Raw genomic sequence first — 22,827 nt, 5'->3', positions numbered from 1 at the left:
CAAGAGGACAAATTGAGCCAAATATTCATTTATAGGAAGGGGAGTTAGGAAGTGGAATAACTTACCAAGGGAGATGTTCAATGAACTTCCAATTTCTTTGAAATCATGTAAGAAAAGTTTAGGAAAACAACAAATAGGGTATCTGCCATCTGGGCGACTGCCCTAAATGCAGATCGGAATTGATTGATTGATAACTTTTGTTGATTATAATAAATGTCTAAACGAAAAAATAAAACAATATAGAACAATGAATTTAATTAGATCTTATAAACACGAATTAATTTCGGTTGAATGTAATAAAATTGTTTTATGTCCTGATGATGGTAAAAGATATATATGTGAAAATGGAATTGATATATTACTTTGGGGCATTATAAAAGAAAATAAATTTATTAGAATTGTTATGTATATAAATGTGTCATATAAGTAAAAAGCTCCTTGCTTTGCTATCAAATACCGAGGTTTCACCTGCCTTAGGGGAAACTGATTTTTGTTTTTATTTGTGATTTTTTCTTAAATTGTTAATGATTTTTCTGAAATTGTCTTTGGTTTTTATTTTATTGAAATGTTTTATATATTTTTTTAAAAAAATGGGTGATTTTTGTGAAAAGTTATGAAAATCTAAGAAAAATATGCAATATTATGAAATAATGAACAGGTTGAAAGTGGTCCAGGATCCGGGGTTTATACCCACTTACTTATGTCTCAAAAACTGAAGTTGTTACAGATGTAAAAACTGGTATTTGGAATATCCTTTAAAAATGAAGAAACACGCACTTTTGATTTCGGAATATCTACTTAAGGGGCTGAGAAGTATTGAAAAAGCAGGGGAAATTTTAAAATGAATGCCGGTATATCTACAGTATAACAAACACTTAACATGTTGAAGGCAACAAACTTGGTATTTCGAAAGCCGTGAAAAATACAGGAACATGTATATTTTTGTTTTCGAAAAGACACATAACTGGGTGAAAAGAAGTGAAAAAAGAGTTATTTTGTATGAGGATACTTATATCTGAAACACTAAAGATGTTACAGACGTGGAATGAGCTATTTGGAATCACCTTTAAAAATAAAGAAACTTTTTTTCCCTACGTGAGAGAAGACGATTTCTCACATGTACAGTTCTATGTCACATGGCTTACAAAGAGTTTCTGGGGAAAATGATACTCAACTTTTCGGTGAATTTTTATGCTTTAGGGATTTTCATGTAATAGCTTTGTACAGTACCGAGGAACGATTACTTTTATATAATTACGAAGACCACGCTAGTTTTTATATATGATTTTAATATTCAAATCAAATCAAATCAATCAAATCTCTTTATTTGCAAATGAGGTGTCTACCTCGGTGGCAAATGGTACACTAAAATACATTATTGTCAAGCACTAAATTTTAAATTAAAAAGAGACGAAGAAAATTTTCCTAGAATACAATATTATACAACTTACACTAATAATTTTTCCTATTAAACACACACATCATCCTTAATAAATTTATATTGTTTAAAAAATTCTACTTATAATATCTTACAAACATTGTCAACTCATATACAGTATGTGAAATTACTTCTAATAATAATATACAACTGGTATAAGATTAAAATTAACATTGAATTTATTTACATATTTATATTTTACCCATTTTGGAATCTAAGTAGCATAACGACCTGCTGTGTCTTAACCAGAGCCCCTTTTGCCACCGCTTTTCAGAGTTCCTAAAGGGCCTTCACAGCTACCGTAGCGGTCCCAGGGCCTTCGAAGTCCCCACTGTACATCACCCCTACAGGCAGTCCCCTACTTGGGCTGTCCAAACTCCATAAACCAGGGGATGGAATTAATTTTTTTAAATTTATTTACTCAAGAAAGGGCACCAGAGCCGAGGCTCTTATGGCGCAATACAAGATTAAATATTGGCATAATTACAAAATATTGACAATACAAAAATAGGTTATTTCTAAATACGTTACAGTCTCACAAATATAAATACAATATATAATACCACTGTACATTACTTGGTTGAAAGATTTACTGCTCATTATCTTTTGTCCATTGATTATTTATTTTTTGTTTAAATTTTGAAATTGTTGTTGCCTGTTGTATATGTTTTGGAAGAGCATTGTACACCTTCGCAGAAGAGTGCCATAACGAGTTACAACCATACTTACTAGTTTTTACAAATTCGGTATGGACTCTCTTTGCTCCTCGAGTGTTATATGAGTGTATGTCAGAATTTGTAATACAGATAGTGTTTGTATGAACCAATTTATGCTTAATTTTATATACCATCATAGCTGAAGCTCTATCACGTAACATGTGGAGTGGTAGAAGTCTGCATTTCTTAAACAAATAATCTGTAGGTGTTAAGGGTGGTAAATTAAAAAGTACTTTTAGTGCTCTTTTTTGTAAAATGGCAACTTTCTCAAAGAGTTCCTTATTGCAACATCTCCAAATATGAATCATATAAGTCAGGTGACTTTCAATGAGAGCCTGATAAATAGATTTTAAAAACTTATGGTTGAATTTATATCTTAGTCTGTGAAGCACTCCAATTGCTGGAGTTATTTTTTTTGCATATAGTTTTAACTTGCTCGTTCCAGTCAAGCATTTCATCCATTTTTAAACCTAGAAATTTAGTAAATTGTACTCTTGGTAAAGGATGATCGAAGAATGTTAATGTAATATCAAGGGGAGTTGCACATGCGGGCTTGTGAAAAATCCTGTAGTTGGTCTTGCTAAGATTAATGGAAAGTCTATTGTTTGAAAGCCAAGTTTGTAGTAATCTAATGTCATACTGCATGTTTACCTCAAGTTCTTTAGCAGAGGTACCAACATAGAAAATATTTGTATCATCTGCAAAAATAGATAATTGTCCTTGTAATTTTAGGGATCCTATATCATTCACAAATATTAGAAATAAAATTGGACCCAGTACTGATCCCTGAGGAATTTCAATTGATATAGGAAGACATAAACTTTTAGCATTTTTATATGAGACGAATTGTGATCGATCACTGAGATAATCCTTAAACCAGTTCAACGCTACACCTCTTACTCCTGCGTCTTCCAGTTTTCTGATCATGATCTCATGATCAACTGTGTCAAAGGCTTTTCTTAAGTCTATAAATAACCCAGAAGCTAATTTTCGTGAATCAAGAGCTTCCTGCAGTTTAATGATAATATCCTCAACAGCATTGTATGTGCTGGAATTTGGAATAAAGCCATATTGATATTTATAAAAGTAATTATCCTTAAGAAGGAATTTCAATAATCTTATTTTAACAATATTTTCTAATATTTTGGCTAAAATGGGCACGATAGAGATTGGTCTGTAGTTGTTTATGTCTAATTTATCTAAGCCTTTATGGATGGGTATAACTTTGGCAATTTTTAACTATGTAGGAACTGTACCTTCAGCTAACGATTTGTTAATAAATGCAGTGATGTATGGAACTATTTCGGTTGATAACTGTTTGAGAATTGTGTTGCTTAAACCATAACAATCGCAACTACTGGAATTTTTTAGTTCTTTTATCATACTTGCTACTTCTTCATTGTCAGTTGGGTACAAGAATAATGAATTTCCTGGAGCTGTGTGATAACTATATGGATTACTGGTATTGGTTGTAGGTAAATTAACAGCGAGATCCTGACTAATACTAGTAAAATATTTATTTAATGTTGTTGAAATATCACAGGGGTTGGTGAATATATTATTATAAATTTTTAGTTGAATATCTCTATTGTTGCTATTTCTTGTTTGAAGTATCTCGTTAATTAATTTCCATGGATTTGTACTAGAAGCTAACCTGTTACTCTAATAATAATTTTCAGCTTCTCTTTTGAGTTTAGTGACCTTATTACAGAGTATTTTATATTCATCTTTTAGATATTCTGAGACATACTGGCATCCCCTTCCCAACCTATAATGCTGTCTCTTGATTTTCCCATATATTTTATTTTTATAATTTATGAGGTTGAGGAGTTCAGGAGACATCCATGGACATCCTGAGTTTTTATCCCTTGATTCGGTTATTTTCTTAAAACTGGATATGCTGGCTTCTGCTAAGAGATTAGTTAACTTATTAACAGTAGTTTCACAGTTGTCATTAGCATCAGGTATCAAAGGATTTTTAGATAAAAGTTTCCTGGCGCTTTTAATGTCTATTTTTAGGGTGTGTGTTGTGGTGGAATATTTAAAAATACTACTACTATCTCTTACTGGGTTGTCAAGATCACAGACCAGTATATTGTGATCACTGAAGTCACTGTAAACATTATACACAATTTTTTTACAGGGTGCATTAATATAAATATGATCCAAGAGTGTAGAACTCTTTTCTGTTACTCTAGTGGAATATATATTATTACATGGCAGTTGGCCATAGCATTCTCCTAGTTTACTCAACTCAATAGATTGCTGATTTTGTGATATTATATCAATATTAAAATCCCCAATTGTAACGCAAAAGTGCCTACTATTCTTGTTCCATAATTCTTCAAGATCACTTAGAAAGAAATTTCCGAATTTATAATGTGGGTTATAGCAAGCTAAGATAAGTATTTCCCTTTGAAACCCACTGATTTCTATTAATAGTATGTTGTATGGTTTTTCTATACAGTTAATTGACAATAATTCTTTGGCTTGGTGCTCTCATTTAATATAGATAAGAATTCCACATCCCCTATTATCATTTCTAGAGCACAGATTTTGTATTGACAATATCCTGCACTGGTCGAATGCCCTCTAACATTTCATTTATTTTCTCTGTTGCTGTTCATTTTCTCCTTGAATATCTGTACAGATTTTGGAAAAGGATCAAACACTACCCGTGGTAAACTGTTCCACTCCTTCACACCCTTCTCAATGAATGAAAATTTACCCCAATCGCTTCGGCTAAAATTCCTTCTAATTTTGTACTTGTGGTCAGTTCTGCCTATATAATTATTTTCCAACCGAAGCCTCTCACGGATTTCTCTCCATGCTTCTTCTCCTGTATAGGCTCTATATAATCCTATAAGTCTAGTTTTCTCCCTTCTCTTACTTAAAGTTTCCCACCCAAGTTCCTTTAACATTTCTGATACACTACTCTTTCTCCTGAAATCTCCTGTTACAAATCTTGCTGCTTTCCTCTGCACACCATCTATTTCTTTTATTAGATATTCTTGGCGAGGATCTCAAACACTGTTTGCATATTCCAATAATGGACGAACCATACTTCAGTAACTTTTTTCTTTTAATTCCTTGTTGCATCCTTTAAGTAGCCTCATTATGACATGTAACGATCTGTATGCTTTCCCAACAATGTCATCAACATGACCCTTCCAGTGCAAATTACTTTCAAATCTCACATCTAAGTATTTGCACTTGCCATTTTTGGGATAATTACCTCATCCAGAGTATATTCAAATTCAGTTGTAAAGCTCCTGTTTGTAAATGTTGTAACAGTTGATTTGCGTCCATTAACCTTCATATTATTTTCTTCAACCGATTGTTGGATACACTCAAGGTCCGTTTGTAATTCTGGACAATCCTCAATGTTATTTATTTTCCTATAAACAATTATGTCATCTGCATACAACCTTATTTTTGATGTTATATTGTTCCCTAAATCATTTGCATATATTAAGAAAAGTAACGGACCGATTATACTACCCTGTGCAATTTGCTTCCAAACTTTCTCTTCCTGTGGTATATTATTTCCTACTTTGACTTTCTGAACCCTTGAATTTAGAAATGCTTTTATCCAACGTGTAACCCTTACGTCCAATCCTATTCCCTCCAATTTCTTTAATAATATTCCATGTTCCACTCTATCAAAGGCTTTGGAAAGATCTATGGCTATGCAATCTAACTGGCCTCCTGAATCCAACTGATCTGATATGTCCTGCTGAAATCCCACCAGTTGTGCCTCACAAGAAAATTTCTTTCTAAATCCATACTGGCTCCTCATGAACAAATTTTTTATCATCACATATCCCTCTGATGTACTTTGCTATTAAACTCTCCAGTATTTTACAAACTATACTGGTCAGGCTGATTGGTCTGTAGTTCTGTGGTTTCCTTTTATCACCCTTTCCTTTATAAATTGGTATTATTATAGATTCCTTCCATTCATTTCGTATTACACTATTATTTACGACATAGTCAAAGAGAAATATTAAATAAGGCACTATGTACCACCCCATTGTCTTTAATACCTCCCCAGTAATTTGATCACTCCCTGCTGCTTTTCCTTGCCGAAGCAGTTGGATTTCTCTAAAAATATCTTCATTTGTGAATGAGAAGCTTCTTGTTTCCCTGTGTGTCTCTCCCTCTCTACCTTCTCTTACGGTTTCCAAGTCCTGACAATCTTCTACTGAATCTCTGAATTCCCTACTAAATAGATTTGCTTACTCAGTATCTGTTAAATAGTGTTCACCCCCTTCTCCCACCATTGTAGGAATTTGGATTCCTTTTCATTTTTAATTCCTAATATATGAATACAGCTTTTTCCATTTCCATTTGTGGTCATTACCCTCTTGAAGAATGCCATTCATATAATTCTCTTTTGCTTCCTTTTTCACTCTATTCAGTTCCCTCATTAGCTGTTTTCCAGTTTCTCTATTCTCCCTACCCTCTTTGATTTTTTGTTTACTATTCTACATTTTCTTTTTAATTTTCTTATTTCCCTTGTATAATAAACAGGGTCTGATGTCATTTTACCCTTTTTAACAGGTACAAATCTCTTCTCTCCTTCCCAAATGATTCCTTTAAATTTAGCCCAAAGTGTATTCACATTATTCCCTTCACTGATCCAACAACTGAATTGTAATTTAAGGTAAGTCCCAAATGCATCAACTTTAGTTTTTCTGTATAATTTCTTGTCTTGTGTGACCCTCTTATTAAGCATTTTTGGCACGAGTCCTACATCCATTATTACAGCCTTATGGTCACCTATTCCTTCAATTACCTCAGTTTTATCAACAATTTCCCATGGTTTAACCAAGAATACATCTAGCAAGTTATTGAGACGAGTCGGTTCTTGTACTACTTGTGTAAATCCTCCCTCCCAAATTAACTTATTTGCCAGTTTCTGTTCATGGGCATCACTTGCAGCTCCATTCCATTCAACTTCAGGCAAGTTTAGATCTCCCCCAATTATACCATATCATTTTTGTTTTTATGAGTGTAATCTATTATTTTCTCAAATATTTCCATGTCTCTTTCCTCTCTTCCAGGCCTATACGTTCCTATAACTCCCACCTCCTTCATATTGTCACAAACTAATTTTATCCCTAATATTTCATCCCTTTCATCAGTAAACCATTCATGTGAACAATAATTTTCCTTCACCAGAATAAACACACCCCCTCCCTTTTTATCTCCTCGGTCTCTACGATAGACTGTATATCCTTCTGGAAATACTTCTCTATTACCCACCCATTCTCTACCACGAATCCACTCCTATCACCACATCAGTGTCATAAGATTTGATCAATGTGCTGAATTTTAATTGTTTATTTACTATACTCTGACTGTTTACCAAGAGCAATCTCAGACCCCCTTCCTCCCTAAAACTTGAATGTTGCAAATGGGTAACGTTTGACTCATGAGTTGAGAACTTCCCTGGAACCCAGATCCTTGTATATAGATCTTGATTTAAGGATCTGGGTTTTCTGGCAAGTTTCCCCGTATGTGCCAGTTTAGTGGTATGGGTTTTCTTAAGTACAGATTAGTTTGCAAATCTCTGTAGCAATTTGTCTACAGAGAGTTACTTTTCCATTACCATTCAGATGTAACCCATGCCTAGTGAACATTTGCCTGCCAAGACCTAAAGTATCTACTACCTAGACATTTCTAAAACCTTTACATAATCTCTTGATTTTTATATTTACATCATGTACAGCTTTGTTCACACACGAGTCCCCTAAATGGTCATAACTGGGTGGCACATTAACTACAATTACTTTTGAGTCAGATAGTTTGGAAATCTTACCTCTGGGAGTCGTAATTAGTTCCCCACCTTCATCTGCAGCAATGTCATTTGTACCACTCACAATCACCACATAATTGTCCTTCTCAAACACAGGATTACAACTTGAAAGGACGTCTTCAGTTATGGCACCTGGTTTTATTATTCCTAAGACCTCAGTTTCCTGATTCTGCAGTTAATCCTTGATGCCTTCTCTCATACCCCGCCCTTGACTGTCTGCGTAGAGATGAATTTTTGGCGATCTTGACTTTCGGTTGGTTTTCTTCTTCTGTAGGTTACCTCCACTGGATTTAAAATTATTTGGAAAACTTGGTGCGTCTTCTTCTGGAAATTGTTGCAATAACTGAAATCTGTTTTGGCACTGCAAAGAGTTTTTTCCCGGTTTTAATTTGTACGTAGTTTCTCCCATATGTTCAACATTAGGTCTAAAATGGCTACGCGTCACTTCCGTCTACGGCTATCTTTCTTCTCCACTGTCTTCTTTATCTTCCAGTTTCTTTATTCTGTCCTTCAAGCTTTCATTTTCATGTATCAGAGCGCATAAGGCTTCTTGTAGCACTCCTAAAATCTTAATTATAGTTTCGTAAGTCTCTCTTTCTTGTGGTTCTGCCTCACTATCAGTTTGCTTACACTCGGTACACAGCCACACACTCTCTTCAATATCAGACCTATTTACAATATTTGCACAACGAAAATGGTACCATTCATCACACTTACGACACAGAATCCCATTTTTAACTACTCTTCTGCATTTGCCACATTTTTCACTGCATCTTACACCATTATCCACTACGGATATCACAGACAGTGGCGGCACAGCGGTAGTTTTTACCCTAAAACTACAGACCGTCTTCTTAAACGAGATATGTTCACAATATTTAAAAGGAGAAAAAATAAACACTTGAATTTCCGACCAACGCACACAAGTTTCGAGTGCATTTACACTTGTTACTGTCACTGCTATATAACGTAAAACTCAAGATCGAGCTACAGAGCGTAAGTAAAACTCTGGGGTTTGGCGCGAAACGTCCCGCGCAATTCTTTCAAAACAGAGTCCTTTTCAGATTTTGCAGGTTAAATTCCTTGTGCTTGCGTTGGCCTACATTTCCCCTCACAAGCCGCTGACCTTCACGTGCTGATATTAACATTGTACAGGTCTCATTTCAATTGCAGTTTGTAGGCCAGAAAAGTCGCATTTAATTTTATGGCTACGCCGTTCTAAGTTCAGCACAAATTGTCCACTAATTAACTGGAAATAGTTCAATAATTGACAGTAAGAACATTAAGTTTGTATACAGTTCGGTCCAAAATAATATCCCCGCTTACAAATTTTACTTAACTCTTTGAAGCACAACATGTGTATGTTAATGAAAATGTTCATAACATGTTTATTTCTTCTATATGCACTTAGAATAGTATCATAAGAGTGAGTGTGAAACTCTTAGTGTTTTGGTGTGAGTGGTATGAGCTGGTATAAATAGCATACCACCATGCCAGTTGGTCTGTAAGAATTTCAACCTATATATATATACACCAAAAATTACAAATATACCTTATTTTGCTATTACTTATTTACTATTATTTATTTAATTAATTAATACAATGATGAATTTGATAAAATTATGTTCATTTATTACAAAAAAGGAAAAACTAAAAACACAAATATAATATCGAAACAAACAAAAAAAAACTTTCTTACAGAAAAATTACATTGCTTCTCTAATTACCAGCAACACTGTCCTGAAGTTTGTGAAAATCGTGGAAACATGTTTTGTTTTCACTTGAGGCACAACGGAACTTGTTGTCCACTACAGACTATTCATTGGATGGAACGTCACACAAAATTGTCTCTATTTCACTGTCTTTTAGTTTCGTCATTCGTCCTTTCTAGCGAAATTATCTGAAATTCCGTTAGAAATTGACGTTAGAGAACGGAGCTTAACAAACTCACGAGCGAGTGGAAATAATACTAATTGTAATAACATCCATCACAACGGAATAGGGGTACGTTTGGCTATAGCATTCACGGTTCATGTTTGGGTGGTACTGGCATGGTGGTAAATAAAACATACCACCCACTATTCCCAAGCGAGGAACATGAACATTCAAAAGGACAGTAAACTGATTGTCATATACCTTAGCTCTAATATGTAGTGAAATGCTCAGCAGAAATAAACCGCACAAACGTAAGTTTTTACAGCCACAATCCGGTAAAAAATTGGGTGACGCTCCGATGCTCATTTCTCTGAAGTAAGGACACCCTTATGCAGCAAATAAGAAGAACAAAGCATAGCGCTCACTCTATCCGCAAAGCAGAGAACTAGCAGAACAGCACTATGTGGTGGTAGTAAAAATTTACCACCATGCCACGTCCCCAGAATGAATTGAAAAGGTGGTATATATATTTCATACCACCATGCTTCAAAGAGTTAATGCATGTCAAAACTACAACAAAGAGGCTATATTTCATTGGTTTACTGAACGTTTTTCTTTAAAATTAAATTAAGTTCTACAAAATCAGCTTCCATTAATATTTTGTGTTTTAAGTGCTGGAACTCGATGGGTCATAGATTCGACAAGTTTTTTGAAATGAAATATATACCAGTTACAAAAACTGATACGAGATGACACCTACATTCTTGTAAGTTTCATTTTACTCCACCAGTTGTCTCTAGTTTGTCTCCCCTCCTAGCTGTTGTTTGTTAAGCTGAATTGTGTGCATTTTTTGAAGAATTGCGTGAAAACCTAATTCCGTGAGTATCTAGACAGTTTTATATGTCTTGTGCTATTTAAAACGTAAATAACAATGACTTTGTGTTTCCATGGTTATTCATACAAACATTTGGTTTCACAGGATATGGGAAAGAGAAAAGACCTTTCTTCAAGGAAGCAGGGGATGATTTGGGGACTCAAAGCAGAAGAATTCTCGAATAGGGAAGCTAGGATATTTTCAACTGACTACAAAACTTTGGGAAATATATCGAAGAAACAATCTGAAACTGGAAAGTCAAGTTTGAGGTTCAAAAATGGTCGGAAGGAAATCTCCAGTCCCGGATTGTGCAGGGCAATGGAAATGATGGCAAAGCAATACAGGACACTGAGTTCAAGGCAGATTGCTTTTAATATTGAGCAGGAGTTCGGGACATCAACTTCCCATCAAACATTGCCAAGACGCCTTTCTGAACTCAACCTGAAGAAGAAAAAACCTCCAAGGAAAGCCCTCCTAACACAAAAGCATGTTGAAGAAAGAAAACGGTTTGTCAATCTGTATCAACACTGGACATCCGAGGACTGGAAGAGAGTGATTTTTACTGATGAGAAGTGACAGTGGTTTGGAGCCAGGAGAGGAACTGAACAGAGATTGTGTAGTGGAAACGGAGAAGTTCAGTGAAGGTGTAATGTAGTGCTAAAGGAGTGGGAAGAATTAAGGTTTGCGCAGGTTCAATTACAGGGTTAAAATATTGTGATATCCTTAAAAATGAGGTATTAAATACAGCAAGGGGTCATTTCAGCGGAGAAAATCTTGGGCCTTCCATTTCCGAAGATGACAATGGTAGCTATCACCGTACTAGGGTTGTCCATGATGTTGCGCAGATATGGGTATTGTGCGGTTATGGTGGGCCCCAAATTCTCCTGACGTGAACCCTATTGAGAATTTGTGGTCAATTATGTCTCAAAAGCTAAGTAAATATTGTTGTACAAGTAGAGTAGAGTTAATTCAGAAAATTGTTCAAGTCTGGTACCATGAAATTTCACCTGGTACATGTGAAAAACTTGTTGAGTCAATGACACATCGAGTTCAGGCCCTTAAAAAAGGCACGAGGTGGACGCACAAAATATTAATGTAAGTTGATTTTGATGTAATATGTTCTGTACAACGTAATTTAACTTTTAAACTAAAAAAGTTCAGTAAACCAATGAAATATAGCCTCTTTGTTGTTTTGACATGCATTAAGTAAAATTTGTCGGTGGGGATATTCCATCTACTTGGAAATCGCTGTCATGGAGCAGACATTGTAGCCTAAGAGATCACAGGTCGGGTTCTTTCGTCTTTCCAAACAATAAACATAATACTCGTGGAGAAAATCATGGAAAATGGGTTACACTATCAACGGCGCTCCACAAGTCATTACTACGTACGTGGCAGTCAGATAACGGGGTCAGTATGTATTATTTACAGAAGAATGTAAAGATAAGTTGAAAATGAGTTGGGAGAAGGTCACTTTGATTTAGGAAGAAATGTAGTAACTTACGTCTCATCTTAGAGAACCGAATTAAAAAAGACAAGCCCACGTAGTTGATTGGACCAAGGTATTTGAGAGTCATCATATATCGAGAATGAAGAATTATCTGCAATCGGTATAACATCAGTCTAGAGTGAAAAAATCGAGGGCTTTGAAAAGAAGCAGAAATTCAGAAAGGTGTGCGGCAAGGCTGCAGTTTGTCCTCCCCTCCTCTTCGATGTTTATATAGAACAGGCAATAAAGGAAATTACATAGGAATTTGGAAAGGGAATCGCAATCCAAGTAGAGGAAATCAAAACCCTGAGATTTGCCGATGATATTATCATTTTATTTGAGACTGTAGAAGATCTGGAGAAATTGCTGAATGGTATGGACAGAGTCTTGGATAAATAGTACAAGATGAAAATAAATAAGTCCAAAACAAAAGTAAAGAAGTGCAGTCGAAGTCAGGTAATGCATGAAATATTAAATTAGGAAATGAAGTCTTAAACAAAGTAGATGAATATTGTTACTTGGGTGGTAAAATAAGTAACAAAGGCAGAAGTAAGGAGGGCATAAAATGCAGACTAGCAGAAGCAAGGAAAGTCTTTCATAAGAAAATAAATTTTCTCACTTTGAACACTGATATAGGAATTGGAAAGATGTTTCTTGAGGACTTTCCTATGGAATGTGGCATTGTATGGAAGTGAAACGTGAACTACTCAGAAAGTAGGAGAATAGAAGCTTTTGAAATGTGGTGTTACAGAAGAAGGCTGAAGGTAATAATAATAATTTCGTGCGGCTATTTCTAGCCGGGTGCAGCCCTTGTAAGACAGACCCTCCGATGAGATTGGGCGACATCTGTCATGTGTACGTAACTGCATGTTATTGTAGTGGAGGATAGTGTTATGTGTGGTGTGTGAGTTGCAGGGATGTTGGGGACAGCACAAACACTCAGTCCCCGAGCTGAGGGAATTAAGCATTTAAGGTTAAAACATCTGACCCGGCCGGAAATAAAACCCTCTTAACCGATGAGCACTGCGCTGACCATTCAGCGAAAGAGCCGGACGTACTGAAAGTGAGGTTGATAGACCGAATCACGAATGAAGAGATACTAAATCGAATTTGTGAGAGGAGATCGACTTGGCTAAATTTGACAAGAAGGAGAGATAGAATGATAGGACACAGCTTAAGACTCCCAGGACTTGTGCAGTTGGTTTCTGAAGGAAGTGTAGGTGGTAAGAACGGTAGGGGTGGGCCAATGTATGAATATGACAAGCAGATTAGAGCAGATGTGGAATGTAGTAGTAACGCAGAAATGAGAAGATTACCATAGTGTAGGATGGCATGGAAGGCTGCATCTTACCCGTCTAAGGACAGATGAGGCAGTCAACAACTCCTTGTTCTTTCTCTTTCTACCACTTTTCCCACACCTGTAGGGTTGCAAGTGCGAACTCTGTCGCACATGCGGATTCAGCCCTGTTATAGGCCAGATGCCCTTCTTGACGCCAACCGTATGTGGAGGGATGTAATCACTACTGCGTGTTTCTGTGGCAGTTGGTAGTGTAGTGTGTTGTCTGTATATGAAGAGGAAAGTGTTGGGACAAGCATAAACACCCAGTCCCCGAGCCAGGAGAATTAATCTGAGGCGATTAAAACCCCCGACCCGGCCGGAAATCGAACCCGGGTCCCTCTGAACAGAAGGCCTCAACGCTGACCATTCAGCCAATGAGTCGGACAGTCAAACAACAACAATAACTATGAATTCGCAAATTGATAATCCTGATTACGTTCTATGTGCCGCACCTAAATTCAAGACTTAGTCTAAAATTCACCTCTATAAAAGTACATCTCATAAAAGTAATGTTGTTAATTTCAATACCAACATGACAATATGTTTAAGAGAATTCACGACTAACATTGGCAGAAAGCAATATGATAATAAAACAGAGTACAATGTAACAATGATTACATTAGTTCAGTATAGAATTAATTACGTTAGGCTAGATAATATTAAGTAATAATTAATCGTAATTTCACTTTCTATCACAAAAATGCTGCTATATTTGGGATTAAAACCCGGTAGTAAGCAATAAATTAAATTAAATAGTAGTTATTAATTCTTAGGGCGGGAATGGTATACTGCTCATTGTTTATCGAAAACATTTCGCATTCTAGGCTGGAGAAGCGGAAAACAGTACATCTACAAGATGAACGCACGTTCACTGGCTGCACTGCATCAGGTAGATAACCAGTATACTGGAGTCGTCATCAAGGCACAAGTTGAAGTTCTGCCTGCGTCTACCTCCGAACTCATTCTGCAGGTACGTCTTCTCAGCTCTGGAGCACGTGAAGGTTTTCTTCCTCTCCTTGCTTTCCTGTTCACTACGTTTCTCCCTTTGCTTCTTCTATATATCCTGGAATCCTCGAAAATCCTTAGTCCTTTTTTCTGAAACTAGCTCTATCGATCTCTTCTCAGCCAAATTCGTTCTCTCTAGGTTCATCAGGACCAAATGGCTACCGTCCGAACGATCTTCATTTTTACAATTTTGCTTTACGTCACACCGACATCTTATGGCGACAGGCTAGCGGCCGTGGCCTTAATTAAGGTACAGGAAACCACAGAAATCCGTCTTCAGGGCTGCCGACATTTTCCATTTATAATTTTTACTTTTATGATGATCATGATGATGATGATTGTTATTATTATTATTATTATTATTATTATTATTATTATTATTATTATTATTATTATTATTATTATTATTATTATTATTATTATTATCGTGTTTATTTTTAACTTGGTACTCACCCCATTGTTCCCAACTATGTGTACCAGCTCATGTTTCTTACTTCTGACCAATGAGTAAGTTATTCCGAATCCACTCTGCGGTAAACACTACTGCGAGCTCACAGCATTACCTTTGCTCCCTTACTGGGAGAATACATATGCTACCTTGTTCGACCTGACACTCTCATCATGATAAAAACTGGCTTCGGTGGTGCGGTCACGTGAGGTAAATGGAGGTGGCCAGATTACCTCAACGAGGGTAAGAAAAGTAGAGGGAGGCCAAGACGACGGTGGTTAGACTCAGTTTTTAGTGATAGCATTATTAATTCACAGAGGTTTGCAGACTCATGAAATGTACATTCCATTCCAGGTGAGGCAGCCCAAGTACGCCGAGGTCCACAGAAAACTACCTCAGGGCTGGCAGTCTTTTATCCCAGAGCGTGAGCTCAATTTCCAGCATTTGCCGATGAGTGGGGAGCCCTTCCAACTCACTGTCAACAATGGAGTGGTAAGTTAACGAGTCGCTTACACCTCGGGACTGCATTCTTCAACTGTTCGTTGTGAAAACCTGTATTTTTCTTTAGGTGAAGAAACTGGCAGTGAGTGGGGGAACTCCAACCTGGGAAGTCAACATGATAAAGGGAATTGCCAGTCAGTTCCAGGTCAACACGTTGGGCCAAAATATCATCCGTTCCAAATTCAACCGAAAACCAAATCCGAGCAGTGCCACAGCATTTTACAGAACTATGGAGGTAAGTTTGTGCTATACGGTGCTATCGCAGTCAATGCTGGTAAGATGCTCCCTGAACCTTCTTACAATTTGCTTTAGGTCTTATGGCGACGACGGGATGGGAAAGGCTAAGAGTGAGAAGGTACAGCCCAAGCATTTGCCTAGTGCGAAAATGGGAAACCACTGAATACCATCTTCAGGGCTGCCGACAGTGGGGTCGAACCCACAATATCTCCCGGATGCAAGTTCACAGCTGCGTGGCCCTAACCGCACGGCCAGCTCGCCCGGTCATCAAGTAACTCCACGTTTGTCTCCATAAATCATGAAGTATACCTCGTCACCAAGAGGGATCATCTCTGTTATGAAATGAGTGAACCTGTCCTCCTGACGGGCAGAAACCCTCACCCTCTCCTTAGCTCATGTGATATTCTACATTTCAAGAAAATATTGTAAATCATTGACTGTAATTATCACCACTGTGCATTACTCCTTGGAATATCTTAGGCAGAGAGAACAATGGCGTTAAGGGATGTAAGAAAATATATATAAATTATGGAAACCAAGATCAACGGAATGCTCGCATCATTTTATGGTTTACATACTGAATCTCTAAATGTATTTGTTACACATGCGACTGAGCATACGACATTTTCACTTATGTTGTATGTTCCAGAAATCTGTGACCGGTGAATGTGAGACGGCATACGATATCTCCCCATTCCCAGCATACCAGCTTCAGAGCGATCCACAGCTGGCACCACTTGCGCTCAATGAAGCAGAAGAAAACCTACTTCTGGACGTAGTTAAGACTAAAAATTTCAGCAACTGTGAACAACATGTCGGCTACAACTGGGGCATTTCTGGTCTCAGTGGTCATTGGCCGCCTGCTTCAAACAACAAAGGATCTGCTTTTGTTGTAAGTTAGAGAACATATTACGACAATTGTAGTATTGCTTCCGGGTTTATATCAAAAATTAAAATTTTCATCATCTTATCGTTCCAGAGATCATCAGTTGCTCGAGTGATTATACAAGGAGATCTCAAGGAATACGTCATTCATTCTTCAGTAATCACAAACAAAGCTATTATTAGTCCTACCGTGTATGGCCAACAGAAAGGTATCGTAGCAAGTAGACTCAATTTGACACTTGTTGGCGTGAATTCTGCTTCAGGTTCACCGGAAGGGCCTTCTAATCCATGGACAACCGACCTAGTGTACGAATACAATAACCCATTTGAACAAGAAAGGGAGAGAAATGAACAGGCTGGAAGTACAGATGGAAGCAGCAGTAGTAGCAGCAGCAGCAGCAGCAGCAGTGGCGAAAGTGACCAAATGGCAGGCAATATATATTCAGTAAAGAATAAACAGAGCGGTGAATCACCTAGACATCCGAGATTTCGTCGCTCAGATACTCCCAGACCGACCTCAGATTCGTCCAGCAGCAGCAATTCTGAGGAGAATTATAAACCAACTCCCAGAATGGACCAACCTCCAAGTCTCCCTCTTTTGCCATACTTTGTTGGTTATAAGGGGAAGGCTATCAATGAATCCAATCAAGTAAATACCGTAAGCGTGATCACGAAATTGGCAGAGAATATTGGCAATGATCTTCAAAATCCAAACAGCATTCCTAAAGAAAATACACTCACTAAGTTCACAATTCTGAGTCGGGTTATTCGAATCGCCAGCTACAAGCAGTTAGAGGAAGCCACAAGAAAGCTTTACACGCCATCAAAAAGTTCCTCCAGTTCCAAATCGTATGCCTCTGCTCTGGCAGCATGGTGAGTAACCTATGAATTAGACCACACTATATTTCAATTTTGTTGTGAAGAAATAACCTCCTATGTAGTTATTAAGTGATGGAAAGGTTTAAGTTTTAACTTGCTTGTGATTGTAGGAAAGCGTTCCGTGACGCAGTTGCGCAGGCGGGAACTGGGCCAGCCCTCGAAACAATCAATGACTGGATAAAAGATGGAAAGGTGCAGGGAGAGGAAGCCGCAGAACTCGTTGCTATTCTGCCAAAGACTTCCCGTACGCCAACCGCCCAGTATGTGGATGCACTGTTTGTACGTATCATCCTCAAAATGTGGCATGTTTTATTATTTAAATATACGTATAAAAATAGTGGTTTAATATACTGAAATTTCTACTTCCAGAATTTATCAACAAACTCTTATGTTCAGAAGCAACCACTCTTGAACACCTCAGCGATCATGGCTTTCACAAACCTCGTAAGAAAAGTCCTAGTAGATAATGCCACCGCTCAAAATTATTTCTCTGCACACTTCTTTGGGCGTCTGACTCCCAGGTACAATTCTGTGCAGAATAAATATATACCACATTTGGGGCGTGAACTGAATAGAGCTGTTCAGGAGAATGACAGTCCGAAAATCCAGGTGTATATTCGTGCCCTTGGAAACATTGCCCATCCAAAGATTCTAAACGTATTTGAACCCTATCTGGAAGGGAAAAAGCCATCCACGGACTTCCAGCGCTTATTGATGGTGACCTCGCTAAACCAGATGGCTATTATATACCCCAATATCGCCCGCCAGGTGCTCTTTAAGATCTATCAGAATGCAGCAGAGGCACATGAAGTGCGGTGTGGCGCCGTTTTCCTTATAATGAAGACTAATCCTCCAGTGTACATACTGCAAAGAATGGCTCAGTTCACGAACCACGACCAGAGCAACCACGTGAATTCTGCAGTAAAGAGTGCCATCGAGTCAGCCGCTTCCTTGAAGGGAGCTCAGAATGCACAGCTGTAAGTTACACTTCTCGTACATTTCGTGACAGTTTTAAAGCTTCTGTTTTAAATGTTTGCTTTCTCTATCATAGGGCAATGAATGCACAGGCTGCAGCGGATCTCTTGAATTCAAAGACGTATGGTCTTCATTATCCAAAGATGAACATGATGTCTAACATGCTAGATGAACTCAAATCTGCCTACAGACAGAGTCTCAGTTACACGACAAGGGAAGATAGCATGCTTCCAAATACGTTCTCTTACACTGTTCGTCGCAACAAAGGAGGATTTAAAAGTCATAATGTTGTAGTAAGTGCGGCTGTAATAATTATATTGTGTTCATGATCCTTTATTTATTATGTATCTTTTTAATATTAGTCCTGAATTCTTAAGAATGGTTGTTGAAAGTTGCAAACCAGATTTAATTGCATATTGAATAAGTCTACATGAGCACAAGTTTGTCAAGGTTAGTCAATTTGTCTCTATATGCTACACTAAGCACACATGTAGACTCTTCCTACTCATAAACATACTTTATCCTGAATTCACCCAGTGCAGGAGCAATTCAAAATGAATTCTATAAATCGAATCTATATTCTAGCTCCCGATATATGTTCGTTATAGCCTACTCCATCTTATTATGAACACTCAAGGATAAAATTTAATAACCCTCTTCCTTATCATGACGATAATATATCCTATTAATTTACAAAATCCAGGTCCGTGCCATGGTCTCCAGTGCCAATGACTTCATTAATTTTATCTATGGTATAATCGGAAGAAACAGCGGCGATGGTCGATCCAGCTCCGGAAGTCGAGGCTCCAAGACCTCTGAGAACCTTTCATCTGAACAGATTGCCAAGATGTTGGGAATAGAAACCGATGACGCAGACCAACTGGAAGGAAACATTCAGATGCAGCTGTTCGGAGCAAGCCGTTTCTTTGCGTACGACCATCAGACTATTGATCAGATCCCCGAAGGTTTGTAAGGATTGTTCATTCAAATTTCTAATTCATATATACCAGGCGGCTCGCGAGCGCCGTACGTTATACTTATAAATGTCCCGCATGCACAAATGATGAATGTGATATCTGACAACTGATTTTCACAGGGGCACTATTGCCAGCGGGCAGGTTACGTCAGAATACGAAGAGGAAACAACTGGACGGTCGCATGCAGCATGTCACTCAGCGCTAACGGTCGAATGCACCCCTTGCATTAGTGAACCTCGTTTTCCACCGCATAGTTCTAGGCTGGTGTATGGTACAGCAGCACTATATTTGCTGTCTGCGTATCGGCAGTGGCTAGTGTGTTCAGCAGTGACGAATACACAGACATAATTTTAATCAGGACAACCTGGTCAGAATGCATCCGAAGGTCCAAACAGACATCTGTCTTTTACATACGTATTTCGCCGAACAGTATAATTGTTTGTTTCATACAAACAACTTTTTTGCAGCATGGAATGTCTACACGTGTATACATTAATAAGTTATTACATTTTATTTTCTGCATCTTTGGCGTGTTTACAACGGCAGCGGCGATTTGGGGGTGGGGGGTACAATTGCCCCTCATCCGCCCTGTGGAAGAAACATTACATTTTTATTCCACTTTAGCCAGCTTGAACTAGGAATTATTTCAGAAATGCTATTTGTACAAGCCTTGTCTTATCTGCTATTTTTTCCTTTATTTTCTTTAATTATTAACATCATTATTGGCGGAAATACGCATAAAAAGGCGTTCCTCGCGGCTAACTGATTTGTATAGTGCTACACGTAGTGGAGACTTTGCCTGTGCTGTGATGAAGATAACTAGGGGTACATACTTTTTTTTCCAAGGTCTTGGACACTGAGGTATAATTCACCAGCTTGCCGCGCGCATTTCTCAGTCTGCAGACTCTTTAGTGTCTGTTAGTTTCTTAGTGTGTATTCGAATACTCAGTTATTTTAAATTTTATAATCATGCCATACTTCTATTTAATTGTAACGGGCGAGCTGTGAGCTTGCACTCGGGTGATAGTGAATTCGTATCACACTGTTGGCAACCCTTTAGTTGGTTTTTCGTGGTTTCCTATTTTCACACCGGGCAAATGCTGCGGCTGTAGCTTCCCTCCCAAGCATATCCCTTTTCAGTGACATTCTCGCACTTGAGCGACGTAAAGCCAATTGTAAAAAAATACGTATTTCATTTTAATTGTAATTTCAATGGGGGATAATACCAACTTTCCCTTCACTGGACAAAATTCTTTCTTTTGTGTTATGTTATTTATTATCTAAATGTATTTAACCTACCCCGTGGTTTATTTGTAACAATATAATTTTTAATTCTGATTCAATGCTGTACAATAAATTTTTCACCAGGTCTCACAAACGAACTTCGTGCTGATCCCGGCCCGTTGGAGCAGAAGGGATGAGTGCCTCAATTAGGCGGATGATGGCAGAAGTGTCCGGAACCGGGATCACCTTGCTGTACTGAGGGGGCACAAGGCTGCAGGAGGCTGGTGCTGCAGCTGAGGCTCATCCTGATGATCTTCTTCCAGAGATTGGACGTCGTCCGTTTGGACAGAGCGTTGAAGGTCATGTAGCTGATCGCGAAGGTCGTCGTGGGCTGTGCAAAGTTCTCGTATGGCAAGCAATACATCATTGAGAGTCGGTTCCCAGGCCTCGTCAGGCATGTTGGCCTGGTCTTGATTAATGCGTTGAGCAGATTGGAGCGCGTCAGCTTGCTTGCCGGGACGGGGGTGCCCGTCTTATTACGTTGTGAAGTTGAAGCTGGGTTGCCAGGAGTAGATCAATGGATGGCTAATTCCTCCTTCCTTTTCTCCTTCCCATGACCCTGTTTCACCTGTCTTTTCCTATCCTCTACTCTACATTTACCTTTCCTACCTTTTCCCTTCCTCCTACTTCCACACATCACAGCAACATTTCCCTGTTCCTCATCTTCCCTCTGGTGTTCAACCTGGAGAGACTCGTACCGATTTCGCTCAGACACCTGTCCTGAATTCAGATCCTGAATGGAGCCCTTAGCCTGCAATCTCCTTCCTCTTAGAACATTAGACCACATGTCTTCTACAACTCCTCCCTTTCCTTCCCCTCCCTCTTGTACTCTTGATATGAGTAAAGAAATGTAATTAGAAGTAAGGCATTTCGCGGATGATGTTATTCTCTATAGAGTAATAAATAAGTTACAAGATTGTGAACAACTGCAACGTGACCTCGATAATGTTGTGAGATGGACAGCAGGCAATTGTATGTTGATAAAAGGGATTAAAAGTCAGGTTGTGAGCTTCACTAATAGGAAAAGTAGTCTCAGTTTTAAATACTGCGTTGATGGGGTGAAAGTTCCATTTGGGGATCATTTTAAGTGTCTAGGTCTTAATATAAGGAAAGATCTTCATTGGCATAATCACATAAATGGGATTGTAAATAAAGTGTACAGATCTCTGCACGTGGTTATGAGGGTGTTTAAGGGTTGTAGTAAGAATGTAAAGGAGGGGGCATATTAATTTCTGCTAAGAGCCCAACTAGAGTATGGTTCCAGTGAATGGGACCCTCACCAGGATTACCTGATTAAAGAACTAGAAAAAACCAAGGAAAAGCAGCTCGATTTGTTCTGGGTGATTTCTGGCAAAAGAGTAGCGTTACAAAAATGTTGCAAAGTTTGGGCTAGGAGGAATTGAAAGAAAGAAGACGTGCTGCTCGACTAAGTGGTATGTTCCGAGCTGTCTGCAGAGAGATGGCGTGGAATGACATTAGTAGAGGAATAAATTAGAGTGGCGTCCTTAAAAGTGGGAAAGATCACAATATGAAGATAAAGTTGGACTTCAAGAGGACAAACTGGGGCAAACATTAATTTATAGGAAGGGGAGTTAGTGATTGGAATAACTTACCAAGGGAGATGTTCAATAAATTTCCAATTTCTTTGAAATCATTTAAGAAAATTCTAGGAAAACAACAGATAGGGAATGTGCCACCTGGGCGACTGCCCTAAATGCAGGTTAGTATTGAGTGATTGATTTATATACATATAAGAAAACATAAAGGTCCAATAATATTGCCTTGACGAATTCCCCTCTTAATTATTACAGGGTCAGATAAAGCTTCACCTACTCTAATTCTCTAAGATCTATTTTCTAGAAATATAGCAATCCATTCAGTCGTTCTTTTGTCTAGTCCAATTACACTCATTTTTGATAGTAGTCTCCCATGATCCACCCAATCAAATGCTTTAGACAGGTCAATCGCGATAGAGTCCATTTGACCTCCGGAATCCAAGTTATCTGCTTTATATTGCTGGAATCCTACAAGTTGAGCTTCAGTGGAATAACCTTTCCTAATACCGAACTGCCTTCTTTCGAACC

General features: G+C 38.1%; 1 protein-coding gene across 1 annotated transcript in view; it reads left to right on the top strand.

Moving 5' to 3' along the window:
• Positions 1-22,827, top strand: part of LOC136863889 (vitellogenin-1) — a 110,605-nt gene that overhangs the window by 76,826 nt on the left and 10,952 nt on the right. The window contains exons 3-11 of the mRNA XM_067140284.2: positions 14,377-14,522; positions 15,360-15,497; positions 15,574-15,741; positions 16,393-16,635; positions 16,723-17,501; positions 17,618-17,786; positions 17,877-18,484; positions 18,559-18,775; positions 19,186-19,447. Coding sequence (XP_066996385.2) covers positions 14,377-14,522; positions 15,360-15,497; positions 15,574-15,741; positions 16,393-16,635; positions 16,723-17,501; positions 17,618-17,786; positions 17,877-18,484; positions 18,559-18,775; positions 19,186-19,447 — 2,730 coding nt within the window. The remainder of the gene's footprint in view (positions 1-14,376; positions 14,523-15,359; positions 15,498-15,573; positions 15,742-16,392; positions 16,636-16,722; positions 17,502-17,617; positions 17,787-17,876; positions 18,485-18,558; positions 18,776-19,185; positions 19,448-22,827) is intronic.

Source organism: Anabrus simplex, chromosome 2 (genome assembly GCF_040414725.1).
Source record: "Anabrus simplex isolate iqAnaSimp1 chromosome 2, ASM4041472v1, whole genome shotgun sequence".
NCBI lineage: Eukaryota > Metazoa > Arthropoda > Insecta > Orthoptera > Tettigoniidae > Anabrus > Anabrus simplex.
This window is presented reverse-complemented; position numbering and strand designations above follow the sequence as displayed.